At 34.1% G+C, this 25,918-nt stretch overlaps 1 protein-coding gene across 1 annotated transcript; it reads left to right on the top strand.

Moving 5' to 3' along the window:
• The first annotated feature begins 468 nt into the window (after positions 1-468).
• Positions 469-25,918, top strand: LOC114187818 (nudix hydrolase 3). The gene is made up of 21 exons (XM_028076191.1): positions 469-694; positions 790-969; positions 1,798-1,875; positions 2,295-2,391; positions 3,146-3,279; positions 4,148-4,229; positions 11,710-11,796; positions 12,145-12,251; positions 12,619-12,790; positions 12,867-13,096; positions 16,134-16,215; positions 16,887-16,952; positions 19,101-19,178; positions 19,282-19,377; positions 19,674-19,780; positions 19,909-20,077; positions 22,983-23,066; positions 23,652-23,746; positions 23,832-23,922; positions 24,021-24,167; positions 25,628-25,918. Exons 1-21 carry the CDS (start codon positions 621-623, stop codon positions 25,679-25,681), a joined length of 2,310 nt encoding a protein of 769 aa, XP_027931992.1. The 5' UTR covers positions 469-620; the 3' UTR covers positions 25,682-25,918.

The raw sequence follows: 25,918 nt of genomic DNA, 5'->3' as shown, positions 1-25,918 counted from the left end.
ACACTAAAATGGAAATATAAATTTATTTAATTTTTTTTTTATAAAATAAAGTATCAATATAAGGAATAAATAAATTTTGAAATAGTATTACAAATATATTTAATTTATTTTCATTATTAATAACTTCTAATACTGACAAAAAAAGAAAACTTAATCTTTTATAAAAAATGTAAATTATATAATTAATGTATTATAATTTTTTTATTTCAATAATACTTGTATATCATTATATTTTTCTTGTTATCATAAATAATTTTCTCTTTTTATATTAATTAAATAAAAATTATGTTATCTTAAAATTTAAAAATCACAGATAAAATTATTTATTAAAAAATATAAATCCTTCGAGAAAAAAAGCTTAAAATTTAAAAATCACAGATAAAATTATTTATTAAAAAATATAAATCCTTCGAGAAAAAAAGAAGGGATGGCGTAATATAATAATACCGTGACAGTAATGATAAGAACATGCTATGGGTGAGGAAAAATAAAAGATAAGACATGATAAGATTGAAAAGCACATGTTGCTGATTCCATTCCGATTTCACGTTCCGCAGATTTATAGTTGACTCCCTCACTCACTCCCCGCACCACGGAAGTTCATTCAACAACACTTTGAGATGCAGCAGCAAGCAGTGGAACACCTTGACGTTCTAACCAAAACCGGTCTCAAAACCGGCGTTTCCCGGCCCAGGTAATCGCGAACTCAATCGTTCTTCGCCACAGTTCCTCAAATTCGCGTGCGTAATAACAACGCTTGCATTTGTGTGTGTGCGTGTTTATGTTCAGGGGAGATGTGCATCGCGACGGCGACTACCACCGCGCCGTTCATGTGTGGCTATTCGCGGAGCGGACGCAGGAGCTGCTCCTCCAACGCCGCGCCTCGTGCAAGGACTCGTGGCCTGATCTTTGGGATATCTCCAGCGCCGGTCACATTTCCGCTGGCGATTCGTCGCTAATCACTGCTAGGTATTCTGCATTGTCATATTACCGTTTCGTTCGTGTTTGGTTGGAGAGAGCACAGGACTTGCATACCGGAACATACGTTCTGTTGCTGTTTTTTTTAATCAGAATTAGAGTTTCATCTCGATAATCACTATAGGAAACGATTTCTTTAAATGTCGTGGCGTATTACTGTGCTAAACATCAAATCTCGTTGGACAACATTACTTTTGTCGTTGGGGAAAAACGTTCTGTTATGTTTTTTTGTTTTTTTTTCTTTCAGTTTGTTTGTTTGGTGTTTTTAGAATCTGTACAGGAAACGGTGAAATATAAATTGAATATTGTTTTTGGTTTTGTTTTCTCATTTAACCTTTTTTGTGTAAATTTCAGAGAATAGAAAACAACGTGAAAACAGGAAATGCTTTTCTAACCACCACTCCCCTAGTATTGTGTGCACTATGAGAAGTCAATTTGGTATTTGACGATATGAACAAGTAGGTTTAGTCATGTTGTCTTTGGCAGCTAATTTAGTTACTGACGTTTAGCGTGTTTGGCTTTGTGAGTGGCCATTGGGTACGTGCACTCAATAGAAGCAATGCTTTTTGCTTTCCCGTCTTTAATGTAATTTGACACACAAATGAAAGAAGAAAAGTTAGTTCATGACCTTTGAAAGGCATGATCCTAGACGTGCGCTAGTTTTAGGAGTTAAGATCAAAATTGAGCGATGGTACCGGAGAAACCAAACCAAATTGACTGCGGGTTGCTACTGTATTTGTTTAGTTATATATTAAAAGGTAAATTATGTCTGTCCTTAAAAATATCAAGTCTGGTGGTGTTGTGTGACTGATTTTTCAGGAGAGAGCTTGAAGAAGAGTTGGGTGTAATCCTCCCCAAGGATGCATTTGAATTGATATTTATTTCCCTCCAGCACAGGTAACTAGTATATGGTGTATTTCTGTATTTGACAAAAAGTTAAAGTCTTGTTTTTATTTTTATTTAATTTTTTATTATTTAATAATTATCATTTTATAAATGCTACGACATTGCTTTTATGCTGTTTTCTATTTCTAAAATTCCCGTTTTTAGTTTGCTTCTCACAAAACTGAAAACTGAATATGAAAACAAATGCACTGAAAATTAAAAGTGGAAGAAAAAGTAAACACCCTCTGATTTTCCTTTCAATTGAGGGTTTGTTTAGACTATAGTGGAGTCTCTTCCGCATATGAAGGAGACTGCTAAGTTGATTTGTGTTTCTTTTATTGTACGCATATAAGATTTTTAGCTTCAACGAATGTATTTCTCTCCTATTTATCTGCAGACTAGCTAATATGATCTTTAAATATGGAATGCAGTGTCATAAATGATGGAAAATACATCAATAACGAATTTAATGATGTGTATCTGGTAACAACTCTTGATCCTATACCTCTGGAAGCCTTTGCACTTCAGGTGAGGATGTGTAAGTTGTGTCAAATTGGACTTTTAGATCTCATTGAGAGACATAATTCATAGCCTTTATTTGATTATGGAACCAGCCTTTATATCATTTCATTATTTGACAAATTTAGCTTGTTTTAGAAGTATTAGAATTCAGTTTAAAGGTATGACATTTGTGATCATTCCATATTTTTTTATGATTTAGTTTTATTTCAAAGTTTCTGTTCTGTAATCTGTGGTTTGAGTCTAATTACTGGATTTATATACTGAGATAGAATAGAACTTGAGTTTTTATGGTCATATCTGGGTATCTATTCTTGTTTAATGTCTATTTATGTCTTTTAATTCTGTCTTAGTGATTGAATTTAGAGTAATCTGTGAACTATTGGATATAATTCTTTTTGTTTTATTGTTTCATTTTAATTAACTCTTTGGCACATGGGAGTTACTTTTAAATATCTGGTAGCAGTTGTCTAGAAGAAGTAAACTCCATGATATTCTAGTCCAGAAAAAAATATTTATAACATCAGTTACGTAAATGTTTAACATCTTTGGTGAAGCTCAATGAAACAATTTTGACCGTAGATAATGGGCTGGCAGCATATACTCTCTCTACACGGTTGATTGTAGACAAAAGATATTTAATTGATGTGCTAATCTAATTCCATTACTCTCATGTCCTTTATGCCTTTTCTTGGTGCATGCTTGACTTATTTTATCTTAATTTTTCCTGATCTTTAATGAGGTGATCTTCTGTCATTGGCAGGAATCAGAGGTTTCAGCTGTTAAATATATTTCTTATGAAGAATACAAAAGGTTACTGGCCAAAGAAGATTCAGATTATGTCCCCTATGATGTAAATGGACAATACAGTCAACTCTTTGATGTAATCGAAAAGAGGTATGTTGGAATTTATGTTTTGGTCAACTCTTGGTATACTATAATTAAGTTTTGAATAAAAGATTCTTATATGTGAAACAAAACCTCTTTCAATCTGCAATAACTCTCGTAAAAAGTATTATTATTCTTGTTTGATTCCTTGTACCTGTATAGAACTTCAGTCCCAGTTCAGATGGCCATGTCTTTCTATTTTCTCCTTTTTTAAAGTAAAATTTATTCAATAGAAAAGAAGTGAGGTACAAGTTACAACTACAGAAAGAATGAGATGTCCTTCCAAATAGAAAAGAAAACAAGGTAAGAAAAGAATTGGGACTGAACCAAAACTATTTGAACTTGCCGGGTTTATGTCTAACATTTTGACAACTCTTGCAATAAGAGTGTCTGTACTTTCATAGCTTAGAAGTTGTCTTATTAGGGTCAGGCATAGTCTTAGATGTTGGCTTGACCCAGTAAATACTGGCCATTAAAAGTATGGGTATTCCTCTGCAGATATAGAAAAAAAACCATATGTAGACAAAATTGTGATATTGTCCCCTTTTCCAAATCATTTTAAATATACCAAGAAACTTTGTACAAAGTGAATGGGCAAACTGAATATTCATGGAATGTGCCAACCATCTCATGCCAGAGAAAAAATTGGCAACCAATATGTAATAGTAAGCGTGTCATTGTTTTCATTTCAAACTAAACTATGTATATTTCCTTTTAACTGCAGATTCCTACAATATAATCCCATGGCCAAACTCAACTTTCTTATCTCTAAATATACTTCTGATTATATTCTATTAAAGAAAACTACATGATCTTTAAAGAAGACATTGATTATATACTTATTTTGGTATTCCATACATTTGCATATTTGTTGAAGGTACAAGGAAAATACTGTAGCACGCAATTTGACTCTACAGAAGCAAATAAGTCGTTATGCTCCTGTTTCCCTTAGTGCAGAGGTTTTTTACATTTTTATCTGTTTTTTGTTCTTGTATTAATTGTACTGACCTGTATCTATCAACTGTTTAGCTATTTGTCTCCCCCATTCCATATTGTCGATTTGAAAACTATACTGTTGAAATATTGTATTTCTAATATTTTCTCCTGGAATGCAAATGCATCTTAGTCTGAGAAAGTTTGGTTAAACTTAAATAAGTGTTTTTGAAATAAGCAAACTTTAAAACAATCACTTATTTAAGATGTAGATAGGATTTGCTCATTAAAATAAGTTGAAAATTGCTTAGTTTTTTAAAATAAGATTAGACAAACACTAAACTGAAACCTTCTATTTAAAATTGTACAAATAAACTGGTATGTTTGAAATGACGGGGGCTTATGAATATATGGAAAAAAAATGTAGCTGTAATATCTTTTTATCCATGTTATTTGATCGTTTCACTTGTGTATTTTAGTGTATTGCAATGGTAATTTTGTTAGCTAATGTTTATCTGTCAGTTCTGATCTTTTTGGCGTGATATCCAACTGCGTAATTGCAATGAACATTGAATTTGCTCAAACAAAAATAACATCTAAATTTGTCAGTTAGCCAAATGATGATTGAGGAGATTAAGTACATATTGTCTTTGGAGATGAAAATTTTGTTTTTTGGAATAAGCAACCTCTATTCAATGGAAATACTTGACTTTTGGAATAAGCGGCCTCTTTTCGTTTAAAGGCAGTTTCTCTATTTTATCTTATGCAATAATTGTATCATCCACATAGATTGGTAGTATAGTGAGTTTACTTGTAATGAAGTGCTTCACATATAAAGTATGACTTCCTTGATTTTTCTTGTTGTTAGAGATCTCACTTTGATTAGAAATATGGCCCAATCATAATATATAAGTGGGATGCAAGCCTTACTTTACCAACCAATATTGTGAAGTTGAGTTAAATTTAAATTTACTTCCTAAACCAATATTGTGAGGTTGAGTTAAATTTAAATTTACTTCCTAAGGTATCTGAGACATTTAGAATCTCTAATAGTCAAATTTATCGTGGCTATTGTGCCATCGCTATTAGGCTCCTATTGAATTATCCACAAATATATAATCTCATGCTCGAGATGTTCATTTCTCGGTGTTGCTTTCATAAATATCCCAAATCACAGTCTTGAGGATTGCTCAAGACCATATAACTTTAGAAGCCATACATTATTCGTTGAATTATGAATTTCAAATCTTAGAGGAATCTCAATGTACACTTCTTCTCTTAAAGCTCAAGACCATATAAGGTCTTCTTTAGAAGGCATACCTTATTCCTTGAATTATGAGTTTTGTTAGATATATAGTTAGATATATTAGATATTTTATCTTTATCTTCTATCTTCTTGAAGAGATTTCAGATAAATGAAACAGTGAAAAACTTGTTACTGTTACTGTTTTACTACTGTTTATATAAGAAAATAATAAGCAGAATACAAAGAGTCAAGGCCCAGTCCTAACCCTAACCCTAAAGAAGGGATCCCATACATGATAAATAAAATATTACATCTCAACAAGTTTCTTGTTGTTATTCTTTATCTTGTATATTGGGCTTAGCCCATGTCTCCTTTACAATAAATACATTACCCTATGTATAGTTTTACATAAGGGAGATTAATCCCAAACCTATTTTTCTCTCTATTTAATATGGTATCTAGAGTCTAAGGCTCTTTTACAATTTTTTTCCTTGCCTGTATCTGCATTTGCCGTCACCGTTGCCGGAGCACCAGTTTTGGTCGGTGACCAATTCGTTCTGTTCGTCTTGGCCAGGCGACCCTAACGTCGTTGGTTTTGCCATCATTGGAGGTCCGACGCGCTCACACATGCTGTTTGAATGTCATAGCCGCCGTCCACTTCTGCTGTGCGTGGCGGTGCGTGCGCTGTCGTCTCCGACATCGATCAACACTACTGGACTCGCGTCAGCCTCATCTTTCCTTCCATATCTGGGCTTAGTGTTTCCATTGGAGCACAATCAAAATTTAGGGGTTCTCTCTTTCCTCCATGGCGTCTTCCGCTACAACTTCTTCTGCATCTGTCACTTATACTTCTAATATGTCTGACTCATTAGCTTTTCCTACCAATGTCAATGTGCACTTGCCCATTGATAAGTTAGATGGCAAGAATTATACAACGTGGGTACAACGTTAAACTTTGGCTTAAACGACAGGGGTATCTTGATCATCTTACTCTCAAAGTGAGTAATGTTGCTCTCAATGATTTTTGCTGTTGGAAAAGAATTGATGCTCACTTATGCATGGTTCTCAAGAATACCATTCAATCTTCTTTGAAACCAATGTTTCGTACCTACGACACATGTTATGAAGTCTGGGAAAAGGCTAAATTGTTGTACACCAGTGACACTCACGGGGCAGGTAAGTTACGGGTAGTAGCTATCCCTACCCTACCCGCTGGATAAATATCCGTCCCGTATCCATACTTATATCCGTCGGGTATCCATTATGCGAGTACTCGCATAATTTTTTAGTATTCACGGGTACCCGCGGGTATTTACAAAAAAATAAAAATAAAAATTTAACAACTTATTTTGATCGTAAATTCAAATAAAATACAATACATAACATTTATAAATTTTAAACAAAGTCCAAATAACCCATTTAAATAATGTTGAATGACAATTTACAAGGAAATTAATTTTTTTTTTTAAAACTAATTGATAAAAAAATAACTCATTCAAAATCAATATGTTAATATTTTAATCATGTTTTTTTTTTTTCTAATTTAAATTAGAGTGTAGCGGGTACGGGTATTCACGGGTACGGATACTATGATACCCGTACCTGCCTCGTTAACATGCGGGTATTAAAAATACCCATACCTGTTATCCACGGGTATTCATTTACAATATCCATTTTCTACCCGTTGTGGGTTTTATCTGCGGATACCTACGGATACAGATTTTTTTGACATCCCTACAGTCAATGTCTATATGGTGTTTGTCACAAACTTTTTAAAGTTGTTGCTCCTCGCACTCAGGACCCTATGGCTGATTATTTAGGTAAGATGAATGCTTTTTTTCATGCCTCTACTCCTGCCAAAGAAATCGAGCAACGATAAAAGTTCTTCATAGTTTTGATTGTACGCGGACTTGTTGAAAAATATTTCCATGTTCGTGATCAAATTTTGGCTTCTCCTGTTATATCCAATTTTACTTCTACTTGTTCCACCTTTTTGCGTGTGCCATATCAACCTTTCAATGATATACATGTCTTTGCCAATGATTCTTTTGCTTTGGCATCTCAACGTGATGATCGCAACCGCTCTCGCAAGCCAGAAAAATGGCATCACAAGTGTGACCATTCTGGTAAGCTCGGTCACAAAATTGATCGGTGTTATGTCTTACATGGTCGCCCTCCTCGATCTACTGCTATTGCTAAAACTGGTTCTCTATCACAACCATATATTGTGGACCCTCTTTCATCTGTTACCGCCACTAACAAATCTGCTATCATCAATGAATTTCTTAAAGGAGTGAGGATTGTAAGCTCTCTAGTTCCATGACTTTTGTTGTCCACATAGGTACATCTTTTGCTGGTCTGACTCAATCTTTGTCTATTGGTCCTTGGGTGTTGGACTTAGACGCCATATAGATCACATTACTGGTAACAAATCTTTGTTTTCCTCTTTGTCCTCTCCTGATAATTTATCCTTTGTTACAGTGGCTAAAGGGTCTAGTATTGTAGCTCATGGTGTGGAGACTATCAATTTTTTTCCTTTTTTATCCATTGATAATGTTCTTTATGTCCCTGAGACTCCTTTTAACTTATTATCCATTAGTTGTCTAATCTGTTCTCTTGATTGTGTTATTTCCTTTACCCAATCATCCCTGGGACTACTACCAATTCTTTTAACCAATTTATGGCTTCTCATGACATTCTACATCAAACTTCTTGTGTGTATACATCTCAACAAAATGGGGTGGTTGAGCATAAAAATAGACATCTTATTGAAACAACTCGTACTCTTTTAATTCATGGTTTGGTTCCTCAATCTTTTTGGGGTGATGTTGTTCTTACTACATGTTATCTCATTAATCGCATGTCTTCTTCGGTTTTAGATAATAAAATACCTCATTCCATTTTATTTCCTCATGAACTTCTTCATCCCTTACCTCTAAAGGTTTTTGGTTCTACATGCTTTGTTCACAATTTTAGTCTTGGTCTTGATTAATTGTCTCCTCGATCACACAAATGTGTTTTTTTTAGGGTTTACAAGATCACAAAAAGAATACAAGTGTTTTTCTCCTTCTCTGAATCACTATTTTGTTTCTGCAGATGTCACCTTCAATGAGTCTTGTTTTTACTTTAAAAGTCTGTCTCCTTCCAACTTAGTCTCCATCTAATAAAGTCCATATTCCTTGTACTATCACTATTCTTGTGATTTGTGATACTTCAGGTGTGTCTTGTCCGTCGTTAGTTTCTTCTCCACCATCCCTTTAGGTTTATGGTTGCCGACATCATTCTCAACAATGACCGAGTGACTCAACTCAAGTACTAACTATTTTGTCTCCTCCAACTCCTACACCTGAGTCTGACCTTCTGACACTTGCGTCTGACCATCCACTGCGTGACTTTCCTATTGCCCTCCGAAAAGGTATAAGTTCTACACGTAATCCCTCTCCGTACTATATTGCTTTAAGTTATCATAGATTGTCTTGACCTTGTTATACCTGTCTTTCATCTATTTCTTCTGTGACCATTTCCAAATCTGTTCGTGATGCCTTAGCATATCTTGGTTGGCATCAGGCCATGCTAGATGAACTTAGTGCTCTTAATAGTAGTGGAACATGGGAGCTTGTCCCATTAATGTCTGGGAAATCTGTTGTTGGTTGCAGGTGTCTTTTTGCTATCAAAGATGATCTTGATGGTATTATTGGTCACCTCAAAGCTCCTCTTATGTCAAGGGTTATACACAAAATTTTGGGAGTGTTATATATATTGTTTGATATTATTCTATCTTTAGTTTCATGTTATTATTCTTTATCTTGTATATGGGGCTTAGCCCATGTCTCCTTTACTATAAATATATTACCCTATTTGTAGTTTTACACAAGGGAGATTAATCCCAAACTTATTTTTCACTCTATTTAATAAGTTTCAAATCTTAGAGGAATCTCCATGTACACTTCTTCTTTTAAAGCTATAAGGAGAAAGACATTTTTGGGATCCAACTAGTGTAAGTCCCAACAAAAATGAATTGTTAGAACAAGAACAACTCGAAAAGCATTCATCTTTGCTATTTATGATGGCTTAGAGCTTGACCATCATGCAAATATAAATATGGTATGGTAATGACAAGAATAGCTCTTTCATTTTAAGTCCTTTACCCCCTTTGAAGTGCTTTCACGCCCTAAAGTCGAGGGCTAACTAAAATTTTCTATTTCAAGAACAGTGGCAACAATGGTGACATAAGAGACGATAACTTTGACAATGATAACATTTGTACCCCTTTTTACTTGAAGGTTAACTAATGAGTACACTTTTAAGAAATCTAGGATCTAATTTATTGTGATTAGTATTATGAGTGAACATGCATCCAAAGACTCAGCTAGGTAGACTTAACATTATGAGAGAAGAGGAAACAAAAGGTAATAGAGACTTTACAGAACTAATACCATTTAAGACAAGAGTAAGTAACTTGTTGATGAGATGTGTGAAAGTTAACACAACTTCAAGCTAGTTGGTTTTGGGAACAAAAATTTGCACAATGTAGGACCCAACCTATTTCTAATACATTGGGCCAACAATATTGAATGTACTCTTACCTTTCATGGATAGGATATGCGATCTAATGGACTTATTGATTCAATCATTGTTCTTAGGCAATCAAGTTCTTCCTTTTATGCTTTCATCATTGAAAAAAAAATGGCACAATAATGGGAACCCATTTGGCCAGACAACTGAAAACTCAAATCTACTCAATGCTAAATGGCATGTCACCACCCCTCTGAACGTGCTAAGGAGGTCACAACGACCTTGTCTGTGGTGGTAGCTGCAAGTGGGCTACATGCATTGATACTAGAGGTAGTGTGTGATGGTTTGTGCAATATGTTGATGACAATCTGCTAGTGTTGTGATTGGTGTAGTGGGGGGCATACTTTTCTAGTGCACCACTTACCTTATTGACAATGTTGGAGATCCTACATTGACTATAAATAAAAGCCAAATTATAATATAAAGTTGGGAGCAAAACTCACCTTATTGAGTTGGTTTAGTAAGGTTGGGTTAGGTATAAATTCCACTACCTTTGTATGGTATCAGAGTCAAATATGGTATTAGAGCCATTCATAGTTTATCTTTGACGAGATTTGGGCCTATCATGCCTCCTACTGTTGGGCTCCCTTTGACTTCCATGCACGATATCCTCGGTGTGAGAGGGTGTAATGGAGATCCCACATTGATTATATGTAAGGCCAAATAGTATATAAGTGGGGACAAACCTACATTATCAAGCCAGTTTAGTAAAGTTGAGTTAGGCTTAAATTTCACTAGTTAGTTGACTATGGTACTGGATAGTGGCAATTGTTTACCTGACAGCAGAAATAGGGCTCCAAAGATAGAGTGATACCTACTTGAATTATATTAGGAATACAAATTATTCTATTGATAACAGTCACACCAATTATATTCTCATCACCTCTATGAATAACAATCAAAATCTTTAAAATAAAGAAACAAAAGTACGCTGAAATGAATAGGATATTGTGGATATTTTCTAAAGATATTTTCTTCCAACCAATATAGATATACTGTGGATAATTATTCCTAATCATTTGTCGTTTATGCACATGTATGACCTAGGCAATAAATATTGTGGTGCTTATTTGCGAGTGTGATTAACTATCAAGGTTTTGGATGATTTTTTATTTAAAATAAATTAACTAGAAGTATAAGCCATTACCAAGGGTATTTTAGAAAGAGTGTGTTAGAAAGTGTTGTCAACATTTTTCTATAAATGTTGAAGGTTTTTGAAAAGCCCCTTACCGACTAGATATAAGGCTAACTTACAATATATAAGTGAGTGCAAACCTCACTTTACAAGTCGGTTTCATCGGGTGAGTTAGGCTTGAAATCTACTTCTCCATAGCCACGAGTTAAAGCCTCTCCAAGCAAAGTTTGTTGAGTCTATTGTTTCACTCCCTACTGGGTCGCTATCGGACCACTTATATATGTGTCGGCGGGAGGGGATGTGTTGGGAGTGCGATATCGACTACAAATAAGGCCAATTTATAATATATAAATGAGTGTATACCTCACCTTACAAGCCAGTTTGTGAGGCCGAGTTAGTCTTGAAGTCCACTTTTCAACAAAGGCAATGATATCATTATTGGTTAAGTTTATCCTCCCTTGGATTATTAATAACATTATCAATTGACTTTGTTCCAAAATTTGTGGTTGCTAGTTAACCTTAAAATAAGTTTAATGTTTCATTCTGGCAGTTATCTGGGCTTTCAGATTTGGACAGAGAGGCTTTGGGTTTGGTTGTGAAGGCTGCAGCTGTAATGGATGAAATTTTTCTTCTACAGGTTGTGTTTACAATCCATTTATACTGTGTTTGTATTTCTTTGTTTTTGTATCTTGTCTCTATTTATTTTATGCTATTTGTTTAATTTTCATGCTCATGAAGTATGTAAAATTTAATGGTAACTTGGCTGTTAATCTTTTCTCCATGCAAAATTTTTCATACGTGTCATGCAGCATGCTTGATACCTTGGTTTTGTTAATAATGTTATGAAATTTGATGGGTAACTTGTTTCTTGCTCGAAAAGTTATTCTAATATTTGAACTGTAATTGGTAGAGTAGAACTAGCAAGATGGATATGTTCACATGATAGTGTACATTGCTGAAGTTTATCTATTTATTTTACTATCAGTCATGGTACAGTAATCCAGCTCTTAGAGATTGGTTGAAGGAGCATGCTGATTCATCAGAGTTAAATAAGTTGAAATGGTCCTATTATCAGATTAACAAGAGCCCATGGTAAGTGTTTTCTTGATAATTCAGTCTGCCAACTGAATGGTGTCTACAGTAGACTTGTAGACAGACTTTGATATTATTTTATGCCTTCCTGGACTTATTTGGCTCATTTTCTGTCACTTTATTTTAAGTTTTTCTACAGAATTTTTTATCTTAATCCAAGGCTCTCTTTTACCATCCAAGATAAGTTTTGACATGAAATTGCTAGGATCGGACAGTGTTCTTGACAGATATATAAACATGCATCTGCCTTGAACACTGCAAATTGTGTTCATATAATTTTCAGAGTAGAACGGAGGAACCCACTTATTGTAAAATGGCCCTTTTATGTCCAGTCATGTTGTATAATTTATCTATTAATTGTTGACAGGTCTAGCCTTGATGAAGATGTGGCATTCTTGACAACTGCAGATTCAGCAATAAGGTTGTTCTCTAACGCGACTAAGACAGTCAGAGATTGGAAGGGTGTGGAATACAGAGCAGCATTTTCCGTGCCGAAACCTGCTGGCGCTAATTTCTACCCACCTGACATGGACAAAATGGTATTATTACACCAAATATATGCTGTTAAAAGAATTCATTTGCAAATTTGAAAATTATTACAGTTTTATCTTGCAGGAGTTTGATTTATGGAAGGACAGTCTTGAAAAGGATGAACAGAAAGAGGCAACAGGATTCTTCAGTGTTATTAAAAGGCACAGTGAATTTATTTTAGATTCTCATCAGTCTGATAACAAAGGAAGTTCTCATGATCTATATATAGTTCCTTACTCCGAAGAATACCAGCCTCTTCTTGCAAAAGCTGCCGATTTATTGCATAAAGCTGGAGACATTACCGACTCGCCAAGGTAATGTTTTCTGTCCATATTCTCATTAGTAAGCGCTCATTCTTCTGCTCTATGTTAAATGTTAGAAAACATGATTCAAAGGAGGAAATTGGGAGAACCATATAAAACTGAAAATACGATTGTATTAATAACGAATAAAAATATTTTAGTAAGAGTATAATGAGAATTATATGGCTAATCTGAACCACTAATTTCCCAACTAATTTTCTAAGTGATTCAACAAACTATAATCTACATTTTATATCTCGAACAACCCACCGCAAGCTCGAAGATGTGCACTACACTTCCAACATGGTATGGAACAATTCAAATTTCAAACCAAAGCGAAAATACAATGAAACATGCTGGAAATAAATCTTTCTTCTGCCATATTGACTTGCGCAGCCTGCATCACTGCAACACCACCAACACTTTCTTCATTTCACTGTATTCTTTCTAGGCCTGTATTGCCATACATCAATCAATCGTTTTTAATAGGGATGGGTAAATCAGGTCATCTCAATGCACTGACAACCCTCCAGTCTTTGGATGCCAAAATTGCAGCATGGGATGAGGTGGATGCGTACTATCATGGTTGTGGAATGCCATGACTTCCGAAGTGAGTGATGCTGATATGTTTTTTACGAAGACAACTAAGGAAGTATGGGATACCTATAAAGCAAATTATTCCAAAGTTGATGATGCTGTCCAAATCTATGAGATTAAGATGAAAGTCTTTGAAACAAAACAAGGGATTTACTCAGTTTGTGATTATGCCCGTACACTACAAAATTTGTGGCAAAAGTTAGACCATTATGAGCAATTTGAAGCAAAAGGTAATGAATATAAGGAGAAGGACAAGATTTACAAGTTCTTGATAGGGTTAAACATGAGTTTGACTTTGTTAGAATTCAAGTGCTAAGGAAAGACCTATCCTCACTCAATGAGACAATGGTTGTGTTTTGGGCAAAAGAGGCTTGTAGAGGAGTAATGTTAAAACCCCCATCAGCTGAAAGTTCAACCTTGCTTGTACATAACAAGGGGAAGAAAGTTGGACAAAGACTGATCACTTCATCTGGAAATGAAGTAGGAGGAATAGATATACCTAAAAGATATAATAAAGACTCCCTTTGGTGTACCTAATGTAAGAAGCTGTGACACACTTGAGTCAAGACAATTGCTGAAAACTTCATGGGAGGCCTTCCAATTCAAACTGGTATTGGTCACTGTTGGAAGTATCACATCGACTAGAGATAAGGACAATTTAGAGTATATAAGTAGGTGCAAACTTCACCTTATAAGCCGACTTTGTGGGCTGGAGTTAGGCTTAAAGTCCACTTCTTAACATGGTATCAGGTCACCCATTAATGTGTAGTCCCAAGCACGAGATGTATATACTTCGACGTAAGCGGTGTGTTAGAAGTCCCACATCAACTAGAGATATTGCTAATTTGGAGTGTATATATATATGTATATATGTATATGTATATATATATATATATATATATATATATATATATATATATATATATATATATATATATATATATATATATATAAAAGTGAGTGCAAACCTAACCTTAAAAGTTAATTTTATGGGCTTAAGTTAAGCTTAAAGTCCATTTCTTAACATACATCTAAAGGAATTCAAGGTTGAGGACGTACTAAAGTCCATAAGGCACAACTAGGCCCAATAGAAGCAATTCTTCACAACCCACTACAGAGTTCAACATAAGGATATTATGAAATTAAGGGGTTGTTGGACACATTAACAAAACCTGGAGACTCATGTAAATGCTTCTTAGCATTTTCAGGTAATATTCATTACTCCTATGTCTCAATGCCTTAAATTCGTCTAAAGGTGTTTAGGTAGTTGACCTTGGATCCGTAGACCACAGGGTGAATCATCTACTAGGTTTATATCTTATAGATCTTGTCCAAGCAACAAAAAAGTTTCCAGTTGCAAATGGCACTTTCATTACGTTGTGGGAGAAGAAGATATTATGATGAACCAAAATCTAATTCTGAAGGATGTGTTTTGCATGTGGCCAAATTACTTGCCAATTTCGTTTTTGTTCACAAGCTTACAATAGATTTACATGTTTGGTGGTTTTTAATCCTACAACCTGCCAATTTCAGAATCTAAGAAAAGGGAAAATGATTGGACTTGCCAAGGAAGACAATGGCTTGTACCTTCTAGAGGAGGCTAACAAGATGCATAGCACTAAGAATCAAATTTCTTTGTTTGTGCTATCAAAATCTTGTTATATTACCTTTGTTTTGATCATCCATCATTTAGTACCCTAGAAATTATGTTTTCTAATTTATTTTAAAAAGTTGACATAAAAATGTTTCTTTTGTGATACTTTTGAATTTGCATGTAGTTGCTCTCAATCAATAAAAGATAGCAGCTATCAATTGGTGGTATTTTTATTGGATCTTCTCATGCTTCTAAGGAAGGTCCCAGGTGCAACTTCAACCCCAACAAGGAGGGCAGATGGAAGATTTATATTGGGATTGAGAATGAATTGCATGATATTTACTTAACTTTGACAAGAGTTTTTCTGAAGTGAGAGGGGGCATATGTCCCATTGGATATATTGAAGAAAATTATGTTGGGACTAAAGAATAGTCAGATAATTAGAAATTTAAGAAATTTATTTTATGTTTTGTTGTTATTTTATGTTTTGAACTTGAAATTTGTTGTGTTTTTGATTTGATATTATTGTTATTTGAATTTCTAGTCATAATATTATTATTGGTTATGTTCTCTTTCATTATTATTCCATTACAATTATAGTTTTGTATTCTTTTTTTTCTTTAATAATCTGTATGTATGTATTGTATTTCTTTATTGGGTCCTCTATATTTTCCATTATTCAATATCGATAACACTGTACTATACTATGAATTACTTTATTGTACTCTTTTACTGTTCTTTGAGCTTTTTATTATGTGTGGCCCCATGAAGTGGGTGTAACTTGATTATCCTATCAATATGAATATTTGGACACTAAATAATAACAAACGCTGGTTAACTCGTTCCTTCCTGCTGTAGTTTGAAGAGGCTGCTACATAGCAAGGCTGATGCTTTCCTCTCAAATAATTATTATGACTCAGATATAGCCTGGTTGGAATTGGTTAGTCATATCCTGTCATTTATCACGGTTCCACCAGTTCACGTGTCTGGATTCTTAGTCATGCATGCAGACATGAACTCACTACTCTACTTTCATGATAATATTAAAATATTTGTTCTACTTTTGACCGTGTTATTTCCATTCTCTTCTGTACATAATTTGGTTACTTTCCTTTGCAAAACAAAATAGAAAACATCACGTCTTTTATCTTAACTGCCTATGCCTGACTAAATCCAAAGATTTATCTATGTAGAAGGTGATAATTTTTATTTTTTGTGTGAACAAATACTATTAATCTTATATTGTTTTAACTTATTGCCAAATTGTTTTAATATATGTGAGGGCATGGTTCTGTTTTTAGTTGTGTCGTGCAAATCAGCAAGACATAAACCTTTGAAATCTTGGGGTCGCTACAGAAAATGTGAATTGGCGATCATTTTGAATCTGAATTGATTAAAAAAGCATTACGAAATTTTGGCCTTTACTTATTAAATGGTCTTGCACCCAACGAAATTACTTGAAAAATTATGCTTTCATGGATAGGCTATTTTACTAGTGAGCGATTTTAGTAATGTTTCTCTAAATTATGAATGTTAGTATTCTCACTGTAATGTGTTTTTATAGTGATAAATTTTAGGATAAAAAAATTGTATCTTTCTGTTTTCTTGCAGGACTCTAAGTTGGATGTCACTATTGGGCCATATGAAACTTATGAGGATAAGCTTTTTGGATATAAGGTAATTCCTAACAATGAAACATATAAATTCTTACACTCCCTCAAGTTGGGGCATAAAGATTGTATGTATTAACAAATTCTGTATAAATTTCCTTGGATAATGACTTTTCTTAAACAAAACGACAGTCAATTTCTATGTATTTTGCTCTTTTTGAAACACAAGGTTGGAGGCAATGTGTAGAGTTGCTTGATTATTATCCCAATACACCCTCTCTCAGAAAGTAGACGATAACTTCACTATAGTGTACAAAAAAAGGAAAAAGTTGTAATTAAACATCTGTAATGGACTATTATAAATAGTCATATGAGTGAAGAGAGGGGACAGGTTTTGGAGATTAGTGAGAAGGATTGTGGAGAGTGGGGTTCTCTCTAATAACCTTAGTTGTATTGTTGTACTAAAACTCTTTCTGATCATTGACTCTGTTACCTACTAACTACATTGGTATGGGAATTGGAGTATGGAGAGCAATAAAACTTATCTCTATTCTTTTTAATATCAATTTTATCAATTGGTATTTAGAGCCACGATCTTAGCACTATGGTGCTTTTTGACGGGTATGGTGAATATAAGAATGGAATAAAGAATGGGTGGGTTGGAGAGGATGTTGCAAGAATTTGACCTTTGTGGACAAAAGAGCTTAGGGGAAGGAGAAGACAGGTGGCAACCACACTCTCACGGTGAGGAAACATGATATTCTTGTTTTTGCAGGTGAAGAAACTTATGGTTGGACAAATAGGCTGTAGCAGTATTTTCATTTAAAGGAAAGTATTGAATATAGTGAAAATAGGGTTTGAGATTAATCTCTCCCTTCTGTAAAACTACACATAGGGTAATATATTTATAATAAATGAGACATGGGCTAAGCCCAAAATACAAGATAAAGAATAATAACAAAGAAACTAAAGATAGAAGATAAAGATAAGATATCTAATATATCTAACAATATATCTAACACTCCCTCTCAAGCTGGTGCATACAAATCGTATGTACCAAGCTTATTACAAATATAATCAATTCTCGATCCCTGTAAAGACTTAGTGAAAATATCTGGTAACTAATCACTTGAGTTAACGAGCTCAGTCTTGATGTCTCCGTATACACTATAATTTGACCTATCTCTATTCGATGTGCAATCTCCAACATATGTCCTCATGTTAAGGACGGGACATCTCGAGTGTGGGAATAAATATTTGTGAGTGATCCAATAGCAAGTGACATGATAGGCCCAACAAACCTACCTACTAGTTGAATAAACTCTCCCTCTCCCTTTGGCATTTCCTCGTTGAATAAAGATAGGCAAAGAGGAATTGATCTGTTGAGATACTAAGTTGAAAGAAAGAATATATGAGAAAAGTTACTTCAGAGATCTTACTTAGATCTTTCTTCAAATTCATTTATATATACATAGATATGTGTATTCTTGCAAAAGAAGTACAAATAGAGAGAAAAAGAAACAAAATACAGTTCACGCTTAGGACCCTAGACAACAATTACGTAGAACATAATGCAACTTTTATGAAGTTTCTCAAAATATAAAATTAATTATTCTTTACACTATCTAATGAAGTTGTTTGACAAATCTGGGCTTGTCGAAGGAAAATTTCTATTCATTACCATCTACTTACCATCGGATTTTAACATTTTAAGTTGTTGCCCCTTGTAGTCCCAAAGGTTCTTAATAGTTTCAACAATTCTTGAATAATTTGAGATTGACTGGATGAATCCATTGAGGGAAGATATTCCGACAATCATATGTGAAATATCTTTCCATCATCACTATCATTTTCACATCCACATACGTTATTTGACAAAAGTGATACTTGGCAGGATTATGCAAGCATTCAAATGAATAAAATATATGGTTTGTAAAGTTGTTTTGAGGTAAGCATAAAGTAACATTGACTGGCTAGAGAGCTTAATTTACCAAATTTTGGGTCAATTAAGCTTGAAGAATATCTGAAATTATCTATTGAATACGGATGTGTTGTTTTGCATTGAATCTCTAAATTCTTCTATACTATCATGAATAAAGAATATAAATTATTTGAATGTCTAAATTTACTGGAAATTTTCCAGCATCCCACTTGGAATGACAAATGACACTAACTTTGAATTAAGGAATCAATAATTGCTTTGCAATTCTTTTAGGCTACCTTTGAAGCATATATTGGAATCAAGGACGATGAAGCAACAGCTCAATTGAAACTCTTTGGGGATAATTTGCAGGTTTATACTTTAAGCATTTCATTGAGAGCTAGTTTTGTAATTTTTATTTTTTCTAAATAAGTGTATTTGACACCTTAATTCTCAAATACTTCTACCTATTAAGCTTCTGGAGCAAAACCTCCCTATGGATAGTGCATACAAATCAAAAGATGTGTCGGCAGCACCTATCCGTGTTATCCAACTTCTATATAATGCTGGGGTAAGTGTTAGGAATATTTGAATACTGTTTGAGTCTCTGTGTTTGTGTGTGTGTTTTAGGGTATGTGTGTAATAGAAGTAGAAAGATGCTTCTGAGTTTTCAGTTCTGGCAGTAATTGTGGAGTTCTTGTTGAATTTCAATGGGTTAACTATACAGTCCATAATATCTGGTTTAAGCAGTTATTATGCTCGGAAATGTTTTCCATATCTTTTCTGATAAAATTCCAAAGCCATTCTCCATTTTAATGGGTTATTTATGCTTAAAACTGGAAATTTTACACTTATGAATTATTTCAGGATGTGAAGGGACCGCAAACTCTTGCTTTCAATCTACCAAATGATGAGAGTATTGTAAAAGACCGGGGAACATCAATGGTCATGCTTAAGAATGTTTCAGAGGCTAAGTAATATTTCCGGCCCTTAAATTTCTAGTTTGTTGAAGTTACCATTTACAATTATGAATTGCATTTTTTGGTTACATCCTTTTCTAAATGGATTATTTATCTTGGGGGAACCTGTCAATTCTTAACAGGTTCAAGCATATTCTTCTTCCTATAGCTGCTGCTTGTGTTGCAGAGGAGCAACAAGAACTTGTAGATTTTGAGTCATTCTTTACTCACACAATTTGCCATGAATGCTGCCATGGAATTGGACCGCATACCATAACACTTCCAAATGGCCAAAAGTCTACTGTCAGATTGGTTAGTTACAATACCTCACTTGATCAATTTCTTTGATTGCTAAAATTTCCATGTTAAACTTACTAACAGATTAGCCAGACTATGATGTTAGTCCGAGGCACTAAATTGATTGTCATATTAATATTAATATTAATATTATTATTATTACATTTACTTATTATTATTACATTTACTTAATAAAATTTGCCCTGGATATGATGCTATAAGTATATATGGTAAGCTTGCTGTTTATAGGACTAAACTTGGTAATGCTGGATCATTAGGCAAGTGTGAGAAAATGCAAGGTTAGGGATGAAACATTGTATCTGTGAGAGAGCGAGAATAGTACATACTACAATTGAATAGGACTAATAATATCATGCATGGTGATAAAACTCTTCACGGAGATAGCAAGGAAAGGTAAATCTTTATAGATTATCTTAAAAAGTGGGTTTTAAACTTAGCACACTCCCACAAAATCAATTCATAAAAGGTGAGGTTTGCACTTGCTTACATACTATAACTTGCTCATATCTCAAGTTGAAGTGGGATCTCTAACACACTCGTTCATGCTTGATATTGGACATTTTCAGCGTGAAATTAGATATCAATGGGTAGTCTGGTAGCGGGTGGTAATATTCTAGTTTGATCCACAACCAATTCAAAATTTCATGATATTGAACCCTCTGTTGTTTTGACGACTCTGGTCTCAATGTCATAACAGACAAAAAACTTTTTTTAATGGGCAAGAGTTGTTTGAAGCATCCCATATTTCTTCAGTGGAGGAAAAGACCATAAAGTTTCTACCTATCTCGAGAACCATGGAATGTCTGCAAGTCATAATCAATGAGTCTTCACTATCCCAACTACTTAAATTAGGGTCAACTAACCCTAATTCTCCACCATCAATGTGATCTAATCATGACCGTCTCTTGAGATCCTCTGAATGTACTAGGTCCACTGCAAATAGTTCGGTCATCAAATTCATAAGTACTCACTACATTGAAGATCGTTAGGACCGAGAGGAATGAATTTCACCTTTGATATTAAAAAAAAAACATAAAAAATATCCCAGATCTATTAGAAAAGAGAACCTGTTTCATAAGAGAATTGAAAATCTCAGATGTACTCAAAGCTGAGACAAATTCGAAGTCACTGTCCTTCTGAACAAACTCAAGGTTTTTCAGAGACGTTGGCATTGGTGACGACATGTGGGATTTCCTTAAACGATGCAATTTCTTGCATTGGGTGCACTTCTTTGACCCACCACCGTCCTCAACCATAATGACAAGGCAGATAGTGGGGGCATGTGGTTGTTTATTTGTTGGTGCAGCAGCAAATGTAGAGCTCCTAGTATTAGGGACCTCTAATTGTAATACCAACGTATAGTACGCAGGGGAACAAGGAATTAATTTTACTGATAAAAATCATACAAATTACATTATCAACAAAATGGAATTGCGAAAAGTAGGAATAGTCCTCTCCGTGAAGTTGCTAGAGTCCTCCAGTTGTATGTTTCTAATATCTATTAATGAGAAGCAGCCCATATATCTCATCAACAGGTTGTCCACTCATGTTTGGAATGTTTTTTTGTTTTTTTTTCCAATTGAACACGTTTTTTCCGTCTTTCCTTCTTCACACCTAGTGTTAACTCTGCCATGTCATGTCTTTGGGTATGTTACCTTTGTCCATTCTTGTAGTTCACACCCATGGCTGGGTAGATTGTATAGATGCCAAATTATAGTAAATACAAATGATTATAGGAGACTTTATTTATACATGATATGATATGCATATAAATTAGTTTGAATAAATTTGTTTCTAATAAGATATCCCTATAATTATAAATATCCTAATTAAATAAGGAAGTTAATTATTAAATGTACAGGAATAAATCCTAAGAGATCTTCTAAGATTCTCTAATTATTCTATGATATTATAAGATATTTCTAACATTTCTAACACTACCAGCCAAATTGAAGATCAAGAAGCTTTCAGCTTGTTGCATCAATTTCCAAACAAATAAATTGAAATATAAAAAATGAGCTTGTGAAACAGCCATGAAACTCACTTTTGCTGCTTTGTTTCAATCTTTATTGCAGCATGACACTATTGTTTCTTCAAGAGTGGGAGGGTGGTGTTCTGTTCCACTCCTCTGCAATTGCGACACATTTGACATGCATAACAGATGAATGAAGATTAGATATAGATAACAATGAAATCAACACCCAAAATGAAACCCAACTAAACTCGCGGAACCATCATTCGACTTGTGAGTTTAGATTAGTTTGAACGAGTTTACTATAGTTTACACGAGCTAGATCAATAGAGTTAACCTGTTTCATGGATGGAAGAATGTGAGACTCAAGATATTGCAGTCTTAATTGTGAGGGGTTGTTGGAAATCAGCCTTAATTGTAGTCAGCCCTAGCTGCCTTATTTATGCCCTATTTGAGGGCTGGCATAGTTGTAGCCTCAAATGTGTTGATTAAGTCTTACATTAAATAGAGATATAATTTAAAGAAAAATATAAATCATGGGTTGTCTTCACCATGCAAAATGATTCTGTGGTGTTGAATTAGAACCTAATTCCAAATTCTAAGAAGTTTCTTCCTGGTTCAGCATTAGAGCTCGTATCAAGTAACCTATCATCTGGAACGAGCCTTAAACAGTCATTTTGGGATTGGTTTGGCTAATTTAACAGTTATCACCAATTTAATAGTATGGTATAACACAGTGAAGTTGACTTCTCTGTCTTTTATTAGATGGATGTATATGTTTCAAATCTTTTGCATTCAGTAATCATTGGATCCTACCAATCACGTAATGAGAAACATCTTTAGCTTAGAAAAATATTATTCTGTGTATACTTTATTGCACCTATCTATTTGTATATGATTACTGCAATGTCTTTCCTTTTCGTGCAGGAATTACAAGAATTTCACTCAGCTGTGGAAGAAGCAAAAGCTGATATAGTTGGCCTTTGGGCATTGAGGTTTTTAATCTCCCAGGTTAGTTATTATACTCTTTTATTTGCTCACAGGATTAAAAAAGGAAATATGTTGAGGGAAAATAAATACATTACAGGAAGATCAGGAGTCGTCCTAACTATGAGAAAACCTGTAAAAGGAACAGGAACAAGAAGGGAAACCATGAGCTTAACTGTTCACTCTATATCTCTGAATTTTTACGAAACAAACCCCCTGAAAAATCCATGTTAGACAATAAGTCTTACATTATATTCTTAAGCTACATGACTATGCAAACTTATAGAGCACAAATGGTAAAACTTCCTTTCTTTCAGCAAACTTCCATGTTCAGGCTTGGTAGGACAACGGAATTTTCTTCACTTGACAATTTACACAACTGTTGAACAACTGTACAATTAATATATTTACTTAAGATCAGACATTATCAATGCTATACACCTTTTGTAGAAATATTAACTATGCTTTATATGTCTGTCTTCATCACTTGGTAGCTAAGTTGTTTCACTATTTTTGTTTTGTGTTTGGCTTCTTAGGTTTTGTAGACATCTTTATTTTGGAGCTTAGAGAAGATGCTAATGTCATTGATTTTCTCTATGATTTTGCCAGGATTTGCTTTCTGAAAGTTTATTGAAGTCGATGTATGTTTCTTTTCTTGCTGGATGCATCCGCTCAGTACGTTTTGGTTTAGAGGAAGCTCATGGGTGCGCTGCTAACTTTACATTCTAGTTTCATCTTGTTTTATTGTTGTGAGGTAATTTAACATCTAAATCTTCTGCATATTGTCAGAAAAGGACAAGCATTGCAGTTCAATTGGTTATATGAGAAAGGAGCCTTTGTATGGAATACTGAAGGCACAATTTCTGTTGATTTTACCAAGGTATTTCTGGCTTAAAATTAGTGTTTCTATCATGTCCCCCCATCTTGAGTTTGTTTGCCTAGAGATGGGTGATATTAATTAAGTTTTTCTTCCTCAAGATTGAAGAAGCAGTTGAAAGCTTGAGCAGGGAGATACTCACCCTACAAGCCAAAGGTGATAAAGAGGCTGCTGGTTTACTTCTCCAGAAATACTCCGTGTTGTCTGAACCACTGAAAGTTGCTCTAAAAAAGTTGGAGAATATTCAGGTATTATCAACCACAGTACTGTGTTAGTTGCACTGTTTTTAAAACCAGAGCAGACAGCCTGGTTCAATTGGGAACCAGTCTGGTGATTAGCCTAGTAGCTTAGAAAGTTCTGGCTTCTCAAAATCAACGCTATCTGGTCAAAAGCTGGAACAGAAAAACTATTTTGAACCAGTCTTTTATATTTTTTTATTTGTTTAGTTTTAATTTAATCTTATGAAAAGCATACAAGAGGGTGCAAACTTCATCTTATAAGCCGATTTTGCTGAGTTAGACTTTAAATATTACTTTTTTTAAGATTGTATCATAGTTATTAAAAACCTTCCTAGCAAGGTGTTGGGCCTCTTATCACCACTATTGGGTTTCCTCTAGTCTTGCTGGATATGTTTAGTCCTAGGCCTAAGATGGTGTGTCGAAGAGCGCACATCAAATAAAGATAAAGTCAAATTATAGTATACAAATGAGTTCAAATCTCACCTTACAAACTGCTTTTATAGGGTTGAATTTGACTTAAATTTCACTTTCTTCATAAATCTAAAATATCATTAAGATAAATGAAAGTATATATTTCAAATAAGTGCCAATTATCTTTCACTATTATTAATTTATATCTCAACATATAATTTAGTCAATCATATTAATCTACACATGTTGATTACTCATAATTTTATATTATTTTATTATTAAGTATGATATATTATTAAAATTTAAATTTAAGGCTACAATTAACTTTTTTAGCTCCTATACTTCCATTTATGTTCAATTTTGGTCTGTATACGCAATTGGATCTTCAGTTTTGTTAGAATCTTGTGAGTATAGTAATGGTAAAATTCTGTATTTAGGTTATTAGCCTAATTCTATTTTCTGTAATTATGTTCTGAATATTTTGTATTAAGCTTCCCCCCCCCCCCCCCCCCCCCTATAAATTAAATAGCTCCGTTGTATCTAAATACACAATCATATGTTTTCTTGTTTCTCTATCTACATGACATTAGAACCTATATCTGTTTTTGGTAAATTGACTACTCTGATTGGCTCACCTTTTCTATTAAGCATACGCAAAAGTGGGTATTATGAAGTTTCACATAGTATGTGTCAACTTTTGGAGGGCAACTTAAATGTCTATTAAACAACTTTGCTTAATCTCAAAATTAGAAGAAAATAATTTCTCTTTTATTCAGTTTGATTACATACATCTGATTGATATATATGTACTTAATGCATTTTATATGTGAATAACGAAGATTTGCATTTTCCAGCTTAAATATGTGAATAGCATGGCCTAGTCTATCTCGACTAGAAGTATATAGGAAAAAGAAAACTGTGAGGACCTGGAAATTAAATTAATTATTAAAATCTTGATCGTATTATTAAAATCTTATAATTATTTTTATTAGACTCTATAGTCTGTTTGTGCATACAGAAACTAATTCCGGATATATTGTATGGTGTATGTACCCTAGGTACCTGTTGATGTAGCTCCAACCTTTCCCATTGCCAGCAAAATATTACAATGAAGGCAAGAGAAGCAATGTGCAAATTTTCGATGCTGTACCATCTTTTTGTAAGCCTATCCTTGAGCTAGTTGTTACTGTGTAACGATGGAATACTTCTCTTTCTTTGGGATGTTGCTGTTTACCGTTCATTGATTCAAATAAAAGCAATCGGTGTCTTTTAGACGTTAATTAAATTACAATGTTGTTATTACGCAATGATGAATGGCACAACTTACATTGGATCGTTTGAATTCCTAA

This window comes from Vigna unguiculata, chromosome 6 (assembly GCF_004118075.2).
Source record: "Vigna unguiculata cultivar IT97K-499-35 chromosome 6, ASM411807v1, whole genome shotgun sequence".
NCBI classification, from domain to species: Eukaryota; Viridiplantae; Streptophyta; class Magnoliopsida; order Fabales; family Fabaceae; genus Vigna; species Vigna unguiculata.
Note: the sequence above shows the minus strand (reverse complement) of the source record. Positions and strands in the feature narration are given on the sequence as shown.

Coding starts and splice junctions, on each gene's coding strand:
- LOC114187818 (XM_028076191.1), top strand. CDS start 621: ATGCAGCAGCAAGCAGTGGAACACCTTGACGTTCTAACCAAAACCGGT. Junction 16,953..19,100: donor ATAAGCTTTTTGGATATAAG/GTAATTCCTAAC, acceptor CAATTCTTTTAG/GCTACCTTTGAAGCATATAT. Junction 24,168..25,627: donor AAAAGTTGGAGAATATTCAG/GTATTATCAACC, acceptor TATGTACCCTAG/GTACCTGTTGATGTAGCTCC.